Source organism: the organism of the source record quoted next, unplaced genomic scaffold (genome assembly GCF_019419815.1).
Source record: "Pyrus x bretschneideri cultivar Hongxiangsu unplaced genomic scaffold, Pyrus_bretschneideri_v1 Contig49, whole genome shotgun sequence".
Classification (NCBI taxonomy): Eukaryota; Viridiplantae; Streptophyta; class Magnoliopsida; order Rosales; family Rosaceae; genus Pyrus; species Pyrus x bretschneideri.
This window is the reverse complement of record NW_025999786.1, coordinates 2,041,080-2,059,154: the sequence shown is the minus strand read 5'-3', so window position 1 is coordinate 2,059,154 and position 18,075 is coordinate 2,041,080. Positions and strand designations below refer to the sequence as shown.

At 37.2% G+C, this 18,075-nt stretch overlaps 2 protein-coding genes across 3 annotated transcripts; one reads left to right on the top strand and one right to left on the bottom strand.

Annotated features, from left to right (window-relative positions):
• The first annotated feature begins 5,230 nt into the window (after positions 1-5,230).
• On the top strand, positions 5,231-7,020 carry LOC125470126 (B3 domain-containing transcription factor VRN1-like). Its single transcript, XM_048568635.1, has 3 exons — positions 5,231-5,473; positions 6,071-6,586; positions 6,737-7,020. Exons 1-3 carry the CDS (start codon positions 5,369-5,371, stop codon positions 6,998-7,000), a joined length of 885 nt encoding a protein of 294 aa, XP_048424592.1. The 5' UTR covers positions 5,231-5,368; the 3' UTR covers positions 7,001-7,020.
• A 283-nt stretch (positions 7,021-7,303) lies between these two features.
• LOC125470127 (co-chaperone protein p23-1-like) lies at positions 7,304-10,016 on the bottom strand. Of its 2 annotated transcripts, none has more exons than XM_048568636.1 (6): positions 9,881-10,016; positions 8,557-8,743; positions 8,283-8,460; positions 8,052-8,182; positions 7,862-7,916; positions 7,304-7,735 (listed from the first exon to the last, which is right to left on the bottom strand). In XM_048568636.1, the coding sequence occupies exons 1-6, from the start codon at positions 9,883-9,885 to the stop codon at positions 7,617-7,619; spliced, it is 675 nt and encodes a 224-aa protein (XP_048424593.1). In that variant the 5' UTR covers positions 9,886-10,016; the 3' UTR covers positions 7,304-7,616. The 2 variants fall into 2 exon arrangements, with proteins under 2 accessions (XP_048424593.1, XP_048424594.1); XM_048568637.1 differs by having other exon boundaries at positions 7,304-7,732.
• Between the last annotated feature and the right edge of the window lie 8,059 nt (positions 10,017-18,075).

Genomic DNA, 18,075 nt, shown 5'->3' with positions numbered 1-18,075 from the left:
TATAGAAAACATGCTCAGAAATATGCCATGTCGAATGCCTCTACATAAAATGTAAGAAAACCAGGTAATATCAATCCATGCAATGTAATCTGTCAGCCGCAGTCACCTAACGTGACCTGTACGGCTAAATCTAGAGCTCAAATCTCCAACTCACTAACTATACCTGCACACGAGTTGGAACCACCTAAAGTGGTCTGTACGACAGGACTGGGTGTAAATAAGTATGCTCAAGTGCTACGATCACGTGAAGACTGGGCGAATAATTACGAGTCACCTACGAGTCGGAACCACTTATAGTGGTCTGTACGATAGGACTGTACACCTAACTTGGATCCAAGATGAGCATATGGTGTGGGAGGTGAACATCACATGAAGGACTGTGCCCTACTCTGGGCGGGAGCACTAACACCGAGGGTGCAGGTTATGAGCTTTCTACTGTATCTAACATCACTACTAATCACAACATAAACCATAACTTACCTGGCACTTACATGTACGTCTACAGCACCAAACATATATATATGCAACTACTAATGCATAATTAAATAGGCAAACGCAATGCATGACATTTAAAACATATAAACGTTTCATTTCATTTTCTAGGAAAATCACAAGTATATAGGTATATACGGAAAACCAAAAGCCCACTCACTGGTATGTAGAAGGGTCGTAATCCCCTTGCCTTGAGTGACTGTGCTCGTCCTCGGAATAGGTCTCACCTATATGCGAAACAATTATAAAAACGTTAATTTAACGTACATAACCAAAACTAGGTAATAACTTCTCATACAATGCTCAAATGGGGTGTATGAATACACCAACGTGATCTACTCAACCTCACGAACATCCCCATATTTTTAAAATAATTTTCTGACGTCACAAGCGCCGGCCAAGGCACGGCCACACCCGCCGCCCACATGCAGGCATGTGCTTGGTACACTGACGGCGTTAGTTAACGCCGTCAGGAATATTCCTTTAAAACTAACAGATTCCGTTAAAGTTAACCTAACGCCATTAGGAATATTCCATCCAAATTGACGAAATATTCCGTCGTCTTTTTCGGCCAACCTCTGGCGCTGTCGCCATCGCCAGAAAACTGGAAAAACTTCAAACCTTCGTTTCTCACTCGTTTTTCACCCAAATTTCATGAAATTGGTACCAAAATGAAGCTTACAACTAGAGGAACAAAACCTTACCACTTTAAAGCACTAAAACCAATAGAATCTCGTCGGAAAAACTTCACCAAATCCGCCCAAACTTGCAACTCACGATCCCGACATCCAAAACCTTCAAACGAACCACCCCGAGCTTCCTAAGGACCTCACTAAACTTGCTATGACCCTAAAATTCCCAAAAACACAAGATTTTACGTGTGCATGAACAGTACCCCGAATTGAACATCTCGGGTTCGACGTGAAAATAAAGGTTTCCTTACCTAAAATGGGTATGGTTGAACTTGAATGAACCTCACGAACATAAAGGTATGGTTTTCTTCCTCGATCTGTAACGTTTTCTAGTACTTTGGTTCTTGTCCGTACGTAGGTGATGAAGAAAAGGGAGAGAGAGACACGGGATAGGGCAGATGATGAGAATGAGTGTGGGGGTGTGTATGGTCCAAAAGCAGCCAACCAAAACCCCAAAACAACCACACAACGAAACAAAAACACTAGGGTAAAACTATCATTTTACCCCTACGAGTACGAATAATCCGGGACGGGCTGTCACAGTAGATACACATATTAAGAGCATAGGTAACCTAGATGCAGTCCAACCAGCTAGGTAAGAATTATACAAGGCACGAAAGAAATCCCTACATTATTTAAAGTCTGTCAAAACTGCCGTAGAGTCCTCGTAAGCCACCAACACGAACTTCTAACTAGAACCTAGAGGGGCGCAAAACAAAAAAACGTGAGTAGGTAAAAACAAAGCTTTTTAAAACCATTTCACTTTCCGAAAATAATAACCCCTCACCGTAAAACCCGTATAATTTCCCAGAAAACAATACATACGTATATAGAAGTCATGCTTGAGAGTAGTGAAAACCAAGTATATGCCATGTCAAGTATCTCAACAATGAAATAAGTAAGTCAGGTGAAATAAATCAATGTAAAATGATATGTCAGCTGGAATCACCTAACGTGACTTGTACGGCTGAGCCTATAGCTCATCTACCAATTCTTGCACACGAGTCGGAACCACCTAATGTGGTCTATACGACAGGCTGGGTGTAAATCAGTACGCTCAAGAGCTACAATCACATGAAGGTTGTGCAATAAATCGCAAGTCACCTACGAGTCGGAACCACTTAATGTGGTCTGTACGACAGGCTGGCACCTGTCTTAGATCCAAGGTGAGCGTGTGGTGCAGGAGCACTAACACTGGGGTGCAGGATAATGAGCACTAGGCTGAATGAAACCCTTATCAACCAATTCCTGCAACTGGGTTTTCAATTCCCTCAACTCAGCAGGAGCCATTCGATAAGGAGTTAAGGAAATAGGATCTGTACCTGGAAGTAAATCAATAGTGAACTTTACTTCTTTATCTGGTGGTAATCCAAGTAAATCGTCCGGGAAAACATCAGTGAAATGTCTGACTACCCGTACATCCTCTACACGGATAGGAGTATCCTTGTTCAATACCACATGAGCCAAATAACCCTGACAACCTTTCCTTAATAGCCGCTTAGCCTTCACGGCAGAAATGATGCCGTGTTTTAATAAGCTGCATTTTAAATAGTCTAACATAAGCCAACATGACACGAGAAAGAAATAATCTCAGCTTATTAAGTTTTTTTTACTCTATGTTTGATGCAGGCTAAGATTAGTGTTTTTTTTTTTTTTTTTGTATTATTAGTACTAAGATGATGAAAGATAAATTGATTGTTACCTCGTCATTCTCAAATTTGAACCTAAAACATTTTATTTACAAATAAAAGTTTTCAGTTTTTTTTTTAACTATTCTTAGTTCGATCAATTAAACGCCCCTTGTGTTCTATTAATTTTCACTATTTTTTGTTCCTTATTCTTTCACTTTGATTCCAAAATTAAGAGTAACTCAAATTTCTTTATTTATTTTCTATTAATAATAATTAGTAACTTTGCTTCCCCAATTTGGTAAATTGGGAACATGGGCGCGATATCCTGTCTTGACGTTAAGGGTAAGCAGCAGGTCACTTTTGCTTTTGTCGCATCAAATCACGTCCACGGTCCACATATTTTCCATAATTACGTATATCAAATTTTATGGAATTTATCCTATTTTGGAATTGGCGGTTCATTCGCACACCAAAATATCATTTTTTTTTCTGTTTTCCTAATACATCCCTAACGGCAGAGGTGGGAACATCCATCAGATCCTTCTTTTTTTTTTGAAGATCTTGGAAATTCATAAATCGTATAGTTCATTATATATTATGCGTTCATTTTTTATCAAGTACTATTTGTGTTGAATTTTAAATAAAAAAAATTAAAATGATTTCTAACCGCACGATGTACGATGAACAGACATAATTCACGGATTTTCAGGATCCTTCAAAGAAAATCCGACGAGGATCCAAAATCGTGGGAACACACACCCCCCCCCTTTTTTTTTTTTTAGTACAACGATATATTTTACACCAAGAAAAGGGGGGAGTTTGGCTAAGTCACACAATGGGCAACCTAATTTGGTATCGAATTTGCCATCTACAAGATTCGAACCTAAGACCTCTCACTTACAAGTGAAGAAAAATACCACTAGACCGTATTACTGAGTGGATTTTAGGGAACACAGCCCCTTAAAATTTTGAAAATAATATTACAACGAGAGAGTGTAAAATTATCGCTAAAGTATTTTTGGAAAGTCCTTCAGACAATTATTTGATGCGGAAAAGATAGTTATATCTTTATAAACTGTTTCTCGATAATTATTGGAAGAAAAACGTAGAAAAGAAATGGAAGCAACTAATACCATTACCTCACTGTGAAGCTTTGAAAATTTAAATTATCTTGTGTTTAGTATAAATATATTGCCCAAAATTTTATTTTGGTTATCTTTCTTTAGTTTTGTTACAAAGTTAATTTGATCTTTTCAGCCTATTTTTGTTGACAAAGAGAGATTTGTTATATGTAGTTTAGATAAGTAGCTATCAGGATATCTTGACTGACGATGAGACGGGCGTTTGAATGGTTAAATTATTATAAAATTTAGCCGCCTAATGCAACAATATATTGTAAAAGTTTAAAATGTTAAGGTGACTTCCTTTCCTATCACCACGAGCCCAAAGGAACACTCGTCCAAAGGAAGAAAGGCCAATGTCTGACAAGATTGAGAAGGATGACCCCAAGCGCTCTAAGCGATTGCTCGGCAATTTGGATTGCCTGTCATGAAGGTCGAAAGCTTCCTCGTAAAGTATTTTTCAATAGTCAGGAACAAGTTGGGACACTAACAACTTTATAGCACAAAATCCTAGGGACACAGGGAAAAACCTACTTAAACATCAACTCCAGGCCACATGGCGACTATCGAAGAGAACAGAAGTGTGTGAGCATGCAACTAGACTTGGACGGATGTCACTTTGCTCCCACGTGTCGGCTAAAGAATGGAGGGGCAGCTAACAAGTCAAGTATATGTGTTCTGCATATTAGATGTAAAGGTTGAAAGAGTCGAGCCCAAGGACTTGGGTCATGGAGGGTTTATATAAGGAAGATAAGTACTCCTTAAAAAGGGTCGGACAAGTTTAGAGAGAAATATGTGAAAGCTGAGTGCTATTTGTAATCCATTGTGTTCACATGGTTGTACCAATAGGGGTGCACTCATGGAGTTGAGTTCTATAATATCGAAGAAAACCAAAAGCAAATTTTGTCTCCTTAATATTACTCGTTTGTTGACGTGACAAACTTATAGGACCTACAAATAAAAGAGGAACTAGTTCAGGATCTCTTCCATCAAAGACTCAGGAACAAGTGTTTCGAGCCGTTGAAATTTGATCCAACAGTTACAATTATTATAACTTTTAGAGGGGTCCCCTGTTTGTAGCCGTTAGATCAAATTTCAACGGTCCGAATCACTTGATCCTAGACCTTTGATGAGAGAGATCCGGACTGGATCCTCTTCCACAAATATGTGATTGAATGCCACTGTTTCCTCAGAAAAGTATGTTATTAAAAAGTTGTTAAGCCTAGAACAGAATGGGCCAGACTGAATTTGGGCCAAGAAAACCCATCTAAATGCCCACTTTTGCAGAAGGAAGGCGGGGAAACCGAAAATCTGAAAGGCAAGTATTTCTCCAGGCTTTGTAGCAGAGCAAATGAGTGCTTTCCGTGTTCGACAAGAGTGGTAGAGAGAGAGAGAGAGAGAGAGGGTCTCAAATCAATTACGAAAGCAAAAGATGGCATCTTCGAGCCGGAGAGACGACGGGGATTCTCCACTTCCGGCGAAAGTTCCAACCTTTTTCAAGATTGTTTTGGACAAAGCTCTTCGAGATGGCAGGCTTGTAAGTTAATTTTCGCTCACGCACTCATTCTGTGTCCCTTCATCTTCTTCTTTCAGCTTGCATGCGATGTCCTTCAAAGTTTAAACTCTCTTGTGCTTGGATTTTTAATGGAAAAAAAATAGAAAGATAAAGGAAATCCTGGGTGGCCCTTTAATTCTTGATTAAATTTTTATGAACTTTTGTTTGCTAATTAATTTCTTGAAAAATATTTACTTGTGCTTATTTCCCTTTCTGCATGTCAAGAATTTATACAAAAATATTGTTATAAATCTCTCTGACTCTCTGACTCATTTGGCGGTTTGGTTTTTGGTATTTTTGGAAATGGCTTTATAAATCTCAAGTTTAATTAACTTGTTAATCTGTTAAAATCTTGTGGATTTAACCTTTTTTGTTCAACCCATCCTTCATTGACATTCAAAGCAGATGAAGTATTTTCCGGTCCTGATATCTTTTAATTTGTTTTCTTCTGTTACAAGTGATTAGATTAATGCCTTTGAACTTTATGTTTCAACTTGATTATTAAGCCACACTCTCGGTTTCTTGGCAACAATGTTTATCTGCATGCACATCTTAATTTTGAGGAGGAATTAATTACAGGAAATTCCACCGGCGTTTGTAATGAAGAATGAAGATTGTCTGCCAGATTCCGTGTTCCTCAAGGATCCAACGGGGCGAGTTTGGCGAATAGAATCGACAAGGAGATGTGGCAAGGTGTGGTTGCAAAAGGGCTGGTCAGAATTTGCAAAATTTTACTCCCTGAACCATGGATACTTGTTGATGTTTAGCCATGAAGGTGGTTTTTCGCATTTCCTAGTGCGCATTTTTCGAAGGAATACGTTGGAGATTGATTATCCAATCAGTTCAAGCCATGATGGGGTGCCCAAGTTATGTGGGGGATTCCAGCTGCCGAAGAATGAAGAACATGGAGATAATGTTTCTGTCAAAATCTTGGATTCGCCTCGCCCAAAAACAAGAAGCCGTGGGCGCATGTATACGGATGAGGAAAAAACTACGAGGTTAAGTGATAGAGCCTTTTCGAGAGCTGTGAGTTTCAAATCTAGCAATCCGTTTCTCGTGGTCAAAATGCAGCCATCATACATAGCAAGTCAGCTGGTAAGCTTCCTCGACGTTTGTTCAATCCCAGTTCATATTAAAGTACGAATTAGGGAATGAAACAGCTTAAGGAGCAACATCACATAATTTCTCAGCATAAATAATAACCCCTTTTGGGTTCGTTTTTATATTTGTTTGTAATGTTTGCAGAGACTATCTGTACCGTTTGTCAAGCAAAATGTCTGTGCAAGAGGCATTTGCGACATGAACCTAGAGATAGCGAGCAGGAGAAGTTGGCCTGTCAAGTGCCGCGTCGGGGTATACAGGAGAAAACAATATGCAAGAGTCTATGACGGTTGGAAAGCATTTGTGCGAGAGAATCGTGTTAAAGTAGGGGATGCTTGTGTGTTTGAGTTGATTAACAAGGGTCGCACTCGTAATGCTACATTCAAGGTTGGCATATACCGAGCTTAAGACACAGAGTTTATAGCCTTTGTGTCAGTGTGGAAAATTAACAAACTCTGTTAAGTAATTTTTACTTTACTCGTATCGAATTTCAGATTTCATCAGATTCTTCCTTATCATTCGCCATACACAAGAGAACACAAGAGGACTTTCATGACATGGACTACAAGTGGGCTGGGACAACGCTTCTAAGTAAACAACCGCGACAGATTGAACCCAAAACGTCATTCTCAATTCTCATGTGGATCTGATTAGCTATTCATCATATGATCAAACTCATTGTAGGCTGAACAATTAACAAGCTCAACAAAATGATGGACAAATCAACCATACATCATCACCGGTAATGAACAAGCTAATATCTTCTAATACATGGTAAATTCCAATATCCGCGAATCACAGTAAGCAGAAAGATAATAAATCAGGCTACCCCTCGTGACAAAACCAAAAGCAAAACGAAAAGGAAAACCCCTTTGTGAAGGCGAAGCAAAGCAATCACAAAGTTGCGTATCGGGAAATAAACACATATTCAGGTGCATGTTAAAACAGGGAAGATGCTGCAGAAAGGCTTTCATCCTTCGACCATTGTGGTAACACCCGCCCACTTTCTGAATCTATTGCATCATCAGGCAGAAGCCTTTGCGTCATGCTCTGCACTCGCAAGAGGTTTGGCGTCAGATTCTCCAGCAGCGGATGGTGGTTGGTCAACAGTTTCATCCTCTGTGTCACTATCATCATTCTCTGCTAGTAGCACAAGACAGTTAAATTACATGTCACTAATAAATGGTACGCTAATCTGCAGTTATCAGTCCAGTTCCAACCAGAAGAAAAATCACGTAACTGGAATGGATTATAGATTGTGAAACTCACCATCAAACTTGCCAAGTGCGTCAGCATTCGAGCCATCGCCACCCATGTTCAACTTCTGAGATAAAAGAACACTAAGCAATTGTTTACTTAATGAATAATTTAATATATATCCTGTAGTCGGGGTGATGGTATATTATCTTCTAGTTCAGTATAAACAAATCAATAGTAAGGTGATGGTATGAATACTTACAGACAAATCAAAGTCCCCAAAGTTCATATTGTTTCCAAGTCCCCCAAAGTTCATATTGTTTCCGAGTCCTCCAAAGTCCATATTGTTTCCAAGTCCCCCAAAGTCCATATTGTTTCCAAACCCACCTGGACCTGGAAACCAAAATTACAGCCAAAAGCGTCCGGTTAAAATTCCTCAAGGCAACTATGACAACACGGAAAGAGATTTAAGAAGGATTGGAGAAACACTCACCGCCTTCGTCACTTTTAACTTCTTCAGGCTCCTCATCTTCATCAACCCATTTATCCCAATCTACTTTCAGAAAGATAGGAGCTTTTCCCTGCTGTTTTATCAACCTGCTCCACCACTTATCCTCAGCTTTTTTTACTAGGTAACAGATATTTCTCAAGCCAACAGTAGTCTTGGTCTCCTGCAAGTAAAAGAATATGTTAGTCCCATAACTGATGCCAGTACGATATCCTAGTAAAATGAAATAAACCCATGATGGTTAAGGTGAGAAACTAACATTTACATCTATCTTGTCATAGAGATCAAGGTCAACTTCGTAAGGTGTCTTCTCTGGTCCGGTAGTAGCAGAGAACAAAAACTTTCCTTCAGGCTCCAGTTTAAGCTTTACATCCTGGGCATCCGGCAAGTCAATAGTTATGTAGACCATATCAGACCTCTGGGCCCATTTCACATTAGGATGTCGGCTGAAATGTACATGTTCAAATGAAAATTAGTAAAGATTAAAGTACAAAACAATTGAGGTAAATCATATACTCCAGAACAAACAAAATTTAGAAGTACGAACTTAAAATATTATCCATCATGCTAGCCACTTTTTATAGCACAATTACTTCCACCTTTCTCATATCATATTTTTCATTTTCATTTCTGCAATCAGTATCGCCCAATCTTTGAAACTTTCATTGATTGCATGCTAGAGTGTAAAGCCTACAAATGTCAGGCAGGCAGGCTGCTATACGGTGGACGGTAAGACCCAAAATTCCATCTTACCCGCCAATTGCTAAATGTTAAATTTCTTGAACTACACAACCTATGCCAAATACCCAAACAGTTAAAGAACACTGGACACTCGCTGTACCCAATCTACATATATCCCAGGACCAAGAAAGTTATAAGGAAACAAAATGAAACGCCACAGCAGGGATCGAACACTATGAAACTAGAACTCAAGTACTATATAAGACTAATCAGACTGGCATTCATCTAATTGTTAAAAATCCTACACTAATCAAACATTCCTGTACAAATATCGAGCTTCATTGGCACGCTGTCAATTATAAAATGCTCAAGCAGTTTTTATTCGAGCACGTAGTTGCAGTTTGCAGAATTACTACATCATGAAAAAACAGAAAAGGAAAATGGAAACAGGAAGCTTAGCAAAAATGGGAATAGATAAAATAAAGCCGGAAAATAAAGACCGAGCAATATCTCATTAAATCCCTGTTTGATCGTAGAGAAAAGAAAATATAGAAAATAAGACAATAAATTTCCATTAAAACACTCAGCTAAATCAAAGAACATGTTATTTCCAGGAAAATGAAAAACAAATCATTCCGAATTAAAACCCTAAACCTCTAGAGAACCCAATTCACAAACCAAGCCGTTTAGGCAGATTCGAGTCTCCATACTCACAGATAACTCATTTTCCTTCACTTTCTCAGCAACCAAACAGAAAACAATCGAAAGGTAATAAAAAAAATAAAGAAATAAAATTCGAAAACCTAACTCAAACCCTATGCTTCTTATGAAATCTCAAATAACAAAAGATAAATATCAGAAGTAAATGTAAATTCAAATAAAACGGGAGCTGAGAGCAACACCTCATATCGGCGTATTGATCCTTGCTCGCAGAAACAGGGTTTACTTCGTAGTGAGGAAAGAGAGGGGAGAGAGAGTGAGAGAGAGAGAGAGGCTTATAAAGGAAAGGAAAGGGCTTTAGTGTTATTTATAGATTTACGGAGGGTAAAATGTGAAAATGTACGTTAAAAGGTAAGTCCGGTCGTACTTTTTCTATGGTGGGGTCTTAGATTTAGATGCTGCCGTGTGATTCCAGACTTGGGTAGGTTGTTTTGGGAGGGATTCTTCCTTTTCTTTTTTGGTCGAAAATAGAAAAATGATAAATTAGGTTGTCACTTTTTATTTTACATGTAGTTCAATATTTTAATAGATTAGGTGTTAAGTTTTTAGTCATACATTACGGGCTTTAAAATTTTTTTTTCTTAAATTATTGCAATAGTCTTTCATCTCTACTCTTTAGGGTTGGGCGTGGTTCGGTTTGATGCAATTTTGAGTGAAACCAAAACTGCAAGTTTTTACGGTTTGGTTCGGTGCGATTTTGAAGCTAAAACCGAAATGAAACCAAATAATTTTGTTCGGTTCGGTTTCGTTTTAAACGGTTTTGGTTTGGTTCCATTGTTTGCAAAAACTATTATGGTTCTCATTTCATCCAATTCAATAAAAAAGTTTTGGTGTTTAAACTTTGACATTAAAAACAAGTCCTTCGATAGCCCAAATGTAGCATTATTTATTGGAGTCAGCAACCAAGCATGCAATACACATTCAATCTAGTTCACATCATGATGTAGGGATTAGTGTTCTAAAAAGCGGCATAGGCGCTGAGTGATGGTTTTCCGGTACGATTTAGAGCAAATCATTTACAAAATTGATGAGGAGCTAGTCGGCCGACTAGGCGCTCGCTAGGCACTCTAGGCGGTCTGCAGTGCTAGGCGGCATGTCTAGGCGGATTGATACTGGTCTTCTTCCATCGCCAGCGCCTCTGCAACTCTGGTCTTTTGTTCCATGCCCTCTCGTCTTAGGCAGACTCGCATCTACAAATCAACTCTCTGGATACTAGACTCGACGAAGAAGGGAACTTATAGATAAAAATATAAGAAGTATATGTGAGTGATGAGGAAGAGAAAATGGAAAACAACCCAGATTGAAGAAGAAGAAGATGTGCGAGAGGAAGAAGATGTGCGAGAGAGGACGAAGATGTGCAAGAAAGAGATCCACTTTATTGTATTTACAGTTCGTTCACCACTATGCCATATCATTAATCATTAAATAATAGAATTGATTTCTTTAATCTTTTCTCTACTATTACATCATAATGTTGAATTGATTTCTTTACATCATTATTCCAATACTATATCTCTTCTTTTAAAATATCTTAAATTACTATTTTATCTCTATTATTCTATTTTAAACCCCTAAAACAGGGAGAAGAATTTCTTCATTTTTTAAAACTTCACATTTTTCACTTTCTCACTTTATATATATATATATATATATGTATGTATATATAACTAATATCACTATTCTTTTATTATTTTATCCATGAATTTCATACAAGTATAATTTTTTATTATTAAGGACAATATTGTAAATTCATCTTCTAGGGATAATACTTAGAGGCTAAGGAAAACTGTTAGTTTGTTATGATTAGTTTTCTCTTAGTTAGAAAGTTGTTGTGATTTTGACACACCCCGAACCAAAATTTGAGGCGTGCTGGCCGTCACGTGAGGCTGACGAACCAAAATATTGTAAATCCTCATCTCCTCCCTCTTTCATGGCCTTCTTAGATGCTGATTGGGCAGGTTGTTTGTTAGACATGCGATCTAATGGAGGTTATTGCATCTATATGGGAACCTCACTTATAAGTTGGAGTGCTAAAAAGCAACTAACTGTTGCTCGTTCCTCAACAGAGGCAAAATATCAATCCCTTGCCAGCACTACCTCTGAAATCACTTGGATTTGTAAACTGCTTACTGATATTGGGTATTGTTTACCTTGCTCTCCCCAACTTTGGTGTGACAATGTCTCTGCTATGTCCCTTGATAAGAATCTTGTTTTTCATGCTTGGACAAAACATGTAGAGATTGATTATCACTACATCCGCGAAAAAGTCTTGGCACAGCAAGTCTCTCTTCACTTCATCTGCACACAAGACCAAGTGGCTAATATATGTACCAAATCTTTGTCCAAGACCAGATTTCTATTCCTCCGAGACAAACTTCCACTTCGAGTTCTCCAGTTTCATTTGAGGGGGGATATTAAGGACAATATTGTAAATTCATCTTCTAGGGATAATACTTAGAGGCTAAGAGAAAACTACTATAATACCATATTTGGAAATTATATTTTCATTTCACACCAGAATAAGATTACAATCTGAGTATATATATAAGTTGTGAGGCTAACTAAATCACAACAACTTTCTAACTAAGAGAAAACTAATCATAACAAACTAACCGTTTTTCTTAGCCTCTAAGTATTATCCCTAGAAGATGAATTTACAATATTGTCCTTAATATTTATGATATGCACTTAATTACAAGATATACAAGAAATTTACTTAAATCTGCCTAGGCGCTGTTGGAAATGTATGATGATACTTTACGGACATTTCAAACTAATGTAGTTTAAATGTAAAGGGCAAACATTATTGTTTGAGCCGTCTCATATAAATGTTATATGCTTAAACGATAAGTCCAAGGAATATGTGATTGGAAGAATGCGATCTAAAGAAGTTAGATTCATGAGACCATTCTTTCGTTGACACATCCTAAACGTTCCTGATCATAGGATTGTCAATTGGGCATTGACAGTCCGTTAAGATCAATACGTGCTATGTCTTCTCTCAGGGAGAGTGACTAGTCTCGAGTCATTGGTGTGTGTGACATCAAGACAAGTACGTAGGTGCTCAATAGAGAATGAGTTCACTGAACACGATCAACGAAGAGTTCTCATATTCATGGCACATGAGAACTCATGGTTGGGATAATGCAAATTAGTCTTTTGACTTGAGGCATCACAGTTGTCTTGTGGTTAGGTCCTTAATCTTTGATTATGTCAAAGTCACTCCATCAGGAGGGTGTCCATGGCATCGTTGGGGTTAAGCCACTTAGCCATGGAGGCAAGTGAATGCGCAACAAGGGATCTCTAACCTTCAAACTGTTTGAGGGAGAATACTCTATGATATGATTAAGAATCTTTGGCCAAAGTATGAATGAGATTTAGGAATGTGTTCCAAATCACATTCAAGGTAATCATATAAGCACAAGACTCACATTGGATAGTAGACATGAATAAACTATCAAACCAAACAATGTGGTCAAGAGTATTGTATTAGAAAAAGACCGTATTGCATTTGTAATCCTAAAACTGAATAGGTTCTCCACCTCTTCTGATTAGCTTGGGTAACCATGACATGCTGCTAGGTGTCAACCATGGTTTGTGGAAGCCCTAAAAGTGTATTATCACTAACGAGAGAATTGAAAGTAAGTTTCAATTCACAATCGATTAGAAAGAGTTTTAATCGCCCACTGCCTCGCTAAAAGGAACCTAATGGATCGTTCACCGAGTAAGGTAGAGTTTGAAGAAACAACGGAGATGAGTAAGAATAATTAAATGGTTTAATTATTTATCTAAGGCTAGGATTAATTAATATGTTAATTAATCAAACGAATAAGTTCGTTAAAGACCTCGGGTTAGTTTTGGGCCGCAAGGCCCAATGGGATTTGAATGTCAAGCCCATTAACTCAAGTTGTATGACAACTTGAATAAACAAAGGGCTTGAAAGCCCAATAAACCCTATAGGCTTGCCATGTTAGAAGAATAGGGCTTTTGGTCCATTAGGTCACTTATTTGAAGGGACTATATAAAAGACTTTATAGCCTAAAATTTACATATGGTAATTTTTGGGGAAAGGATGAGAACACAAGCTCTCCTTTCTCTCTAAAATTTAGGCCACCTTGGAGGGATCATCTAGCAATCAAACTCCTCCAAGGTCACTCATTTCTTCTTCATTATGCCTTGGTGATGAATAATTAGAGGTTCTCAATTTTGGGAACTTGGAGAGACCTTTTCATCCATCCAAATCCATGGATCTAAGATGCAAGGAATGAAGGCCCTCTCTTTGGGTGATTAGCCTTTGCTTATGCAAAGAGGAATCTACAAAGGTATTGATTTCTCAACTCACTTTGTTTTGAGTTGAGTCTTGGTTCACCTATCTACTAGGCTTTGAATTTCATGGGTAAATGTTTTGTTTTTAAGTGCATACAAGCATGATTCCGCCTTTAATTGTTAATTGCATGCTATTGATGTTGCTTAAATGAACATGTTTTTCACAAATCTTCCTTCAAGTGGTATCAAGAGCCTAAGTCTAGTAGTTGGTGAATCCTTTTGGGTTTTGTAGTTCATAGTTTGTGATTTGAATGTTGTAATTGTTACAAGCTTTATTCTTGCTTCTTTGAATGTAAATTTTGTTAGAAAATTTGCCATCTCAAATGTTGTAGATGTAGTTCATATGAGCATGAATTTTGGAGCTAAAATTTGGTGCCATGTTTTTTGGGGAAATTCGGCCAAATCCAAAGGGTGGATTTTTGGGTTCTTGTTTGACTTGTTAAAAGTGTTTTAAAGTGACTTTTGGAACCCCTATGTACCCTAGTATGGTTGTATGTTATTTCCCTTAAGTTTGAGTGGTTTTGGTATGTTTTTGGGTGAAGAATGTTCATGGAGCTCTTATGGGTTTTCATGGATGTTCTTCATTGTTCTTGATATGTTCTTGCCAAGAACAAAAGGTTTGGTGTTTTGATTCAAAGTTTTGATTTATTTCATAAAGTTTTTGTTTTGAAATATTTCTTATGTTTAAATATATTAGATATTTATTTTGAAAAATTAAAGAAATTTTAGTGGGTTGGTGTGTAATGATTTATTCCATTACACACACCCACTTACAAAAAACTTTGAAATTTTTATACACTTTGTTTCAAAGTGGCCACCCTACTCAATTAGGGTCTTTGTGGGGCTTTCATGCAATTACATAAAGTTTTGATACTTTTGTGTATTTGTACTTTGACCCAAAAGTTTACGTTTTTACGTAAAGGTCCAAAATCACTAAAAGGACAAATTGTTTTGCTCCTTTAATGAAGTTTTAGCTTTTGTGGAAATTTTTTGGGTTCTAGTTGTAATTACATGAAGTAGTGGACTTTTGTGTTTTTACAAAGTGACCCCAAAAGTTTAAGCTTTTGCAAAATAGCCCAAAAAGTTGAGGTTAATTGCACTATGGCCCAAACAAGTTGAGGTCATAGCATTTTGGCCCAAATTAGGTAGAGAACAAAATTGTTTTGTCTCTTTAAATGAGAATTGGATTTTCATTTCATTTAGCTCCATCTAAATCAATTCTATGGATACAAAAACCAAATGAAAATGTTGCATTCAAGTTTAATTAGTTAAAGCGTTAATTAATTAAAGAAAGGGTGATTATGAACCTTAGCCTACGATAATTGAGCTATGTGAAAGGCCGTTTCAAATTTGTTTGAACCATGGGAATGTGTAGATTAAATTTTGGTTGTAATTTGATATGATCAATTGTTGTAAAAGAGCATAAGCTCTTCTTTACTTTAAAGTAATTTGATTTGATCAATTGTTGTAAAAGAGCATAAGCTCTTATTTACTTTGAAGTACTCCTTTCTTGTTTTATTCGATATGCATGAAATTGGAGTAGTTGGGTCCAACGCCCAATAAGACAACACGCCTTAATGTGATTAAACGCGCAACTAAAATCAATCACCATCCCTAGACCGAGATTCAACACTAGGCTCGTATTGAATCGAATTAAAGGTTCATAGTCATCCTAAGGCCCTAAGGCAACTATATAGTCCATCAATGAATGCAAACCTTATGTTAGTAGTATCATATACTCTTGCTTTAAAAACCGTTTTAAAAGCTTAGTGGGAGTATTATATACAACTAAATCAATCAAATGGACCAATAGTTGTAATAGGACCAAAATTGTTTTAATTAGATTAAAATGAATATTTATGTGATGAGACCTAAAACCCTTAACCAAACCATTATTAAGTTGATAAACGAGAGATGCTTTGAATATCTCTTCGTGGCCTTCCACCGTGGTAGGCTCCAATCGTTTGTGACTTGTACATCGGCTTCACCCTATCATGGGGGAGTACAAAGTGCATGCTTACACTCAGGAGGAGTCTATACGCATATGATGAGGTGAGTGTAGGCAACGAGGATGGCCAACATCATATCATTGTAAGGCTATTCTTGAACCCCTTCATGAACTAAGCATGGTGGGAATAACTTAACTAAGTGCAATGGCGCCGATATCATATCATTGTGAGGCAACATTCTCTAGAGGCCAAATAAGATGGGTACTTGCAAGAGATGCAAATGAGTAAGCGTACTCTCTCATTATTATTAATGCTAGCCGATATCGTATCATCGTGAGGTGGGCTTGGTAATAGTGAGCCTCCCATACCCTACTAAGAGTTTCCTCCAAAACTCTCGAATTCCGATGAGGGATATGGAATTTGCCAAAAATAGTGGGTGGTGCTATTTGATTTAAAGACCCGAATCAAATGGCTTAAAATCAATCAATTTATATTCGTTATGTATTTGTTTACCAATATATTTGCAAACGCTATCCAAAACTAGACAAAGAAAAACCGAATGCTTTAATTTCCGGACTTAGTTCTACAATCCCATAGATTGTCTTTAATGGCTTGTAGATGTAACTAAGTAGTCTCATCCTCACAATCTTCCTATTGATAATGTATCATTGGAAGAATATGTTAGATAAGTCTAACATGAGAAGGACAACACTTTTAATGTCATAATTCTTCAAATACAAATTGTTTTATGAAGAAATAAGAGTTGCTTTGAACAACCCTTAATCAACACAAACTTTAGTGCTTGTTTCTTTGTTACATAAACAAGGAACTTGAGAAGTAAGCACAAGGGCATGGACACTTTATGTGCCATGATTCTTCACTTACAAATTGTTGTATGAAGAAATGAGAGTTGCCTTGAACAACTCTTGAAAGTTTGTTATTATGTTTAGAACATAATGGTTGGTTGACAAAAATAGTCCATTTATATGGACTTATGATGATTTTGAATCATTGAGTGTTGAAGTGTTAAACCACTTAATGAGACGGAAACTAGGCAAGGACTTCACCTTTGTGTCCCTATCCTAATGGTTCACTAAGTTTATTGTAAACTATATGGTGAACAATAACCGCACGCTCTCCAAATCGTTTGATGTGTATAACACATTTGAAATAAGTTTCAAGAGAGATAGTGGGAGTTTAGGGACCATGACTATTGTAATCAAAAGGGAAGTCAAATGAAGAAGGCAAAATAACTCCAAGGGAACAAACTTTATTTATGAAAGGATGGACATTGGAAGGGGTATTTGCAAGAAATGTCTTGCAAGTGTCAAGAACACACCTTTCGAAGGTGTTGTAAAATGTTCTTGAAAAGTTCACAACAGTTGGTTCTTCTACTTGAATGCATGATTCTGTATTAGTAACTTTGTTTTACAATTGATGTAAAAGTGTGCTAATAAGAAGTAGAAGATTAATGAGAGAAGAGAAAGTACTTCACATTCCAAACGTGAATCGAATATAGATCTCTGCGAAAGCGGATTGTACTTACTTCCTCATATGAACTACCAAAGAAATTGGAAAATACTAAAGATTGTCTTTACATTCCAATTTTAAGGAACTTAAATCCGTCACTATAGTAGAGATGGATAAATGTTTTGTTTGACAAAAACATTGTTCTTTATTAATCAATAATTAGATTATTGTAATTTAATTGGTTGTCTCTATAGTAGAGATGATGTGGTAATTTAACTGTTTAGAATACGATGATGCTTAAAACCCAAAAGGTTGCAAGGTAGTGACTAATCCCAACTGAGTTGTGATACCTCTAAAACATAAGTTACGAGTTGGTCATAGATGGATGCTTTGGATCGTTAGATCCGGATCCAATACCTTCTTGTTAAAATTGCATAGAGGCAAAATGTTCGAATCTTTATTCTTTTTGGAAAGAAGAAGGAATCACAAAGTTGTTGAGGTTGATTCACTTAGATGTTAGTGGCACTTGTCCACAACATAATACTACTCATGTTGTATGACATTCACCGAAGATCACTCTCGGTTGGACTATAGTTTATTTTGAATAAACACAAGTCCGAATACTTTGCAAA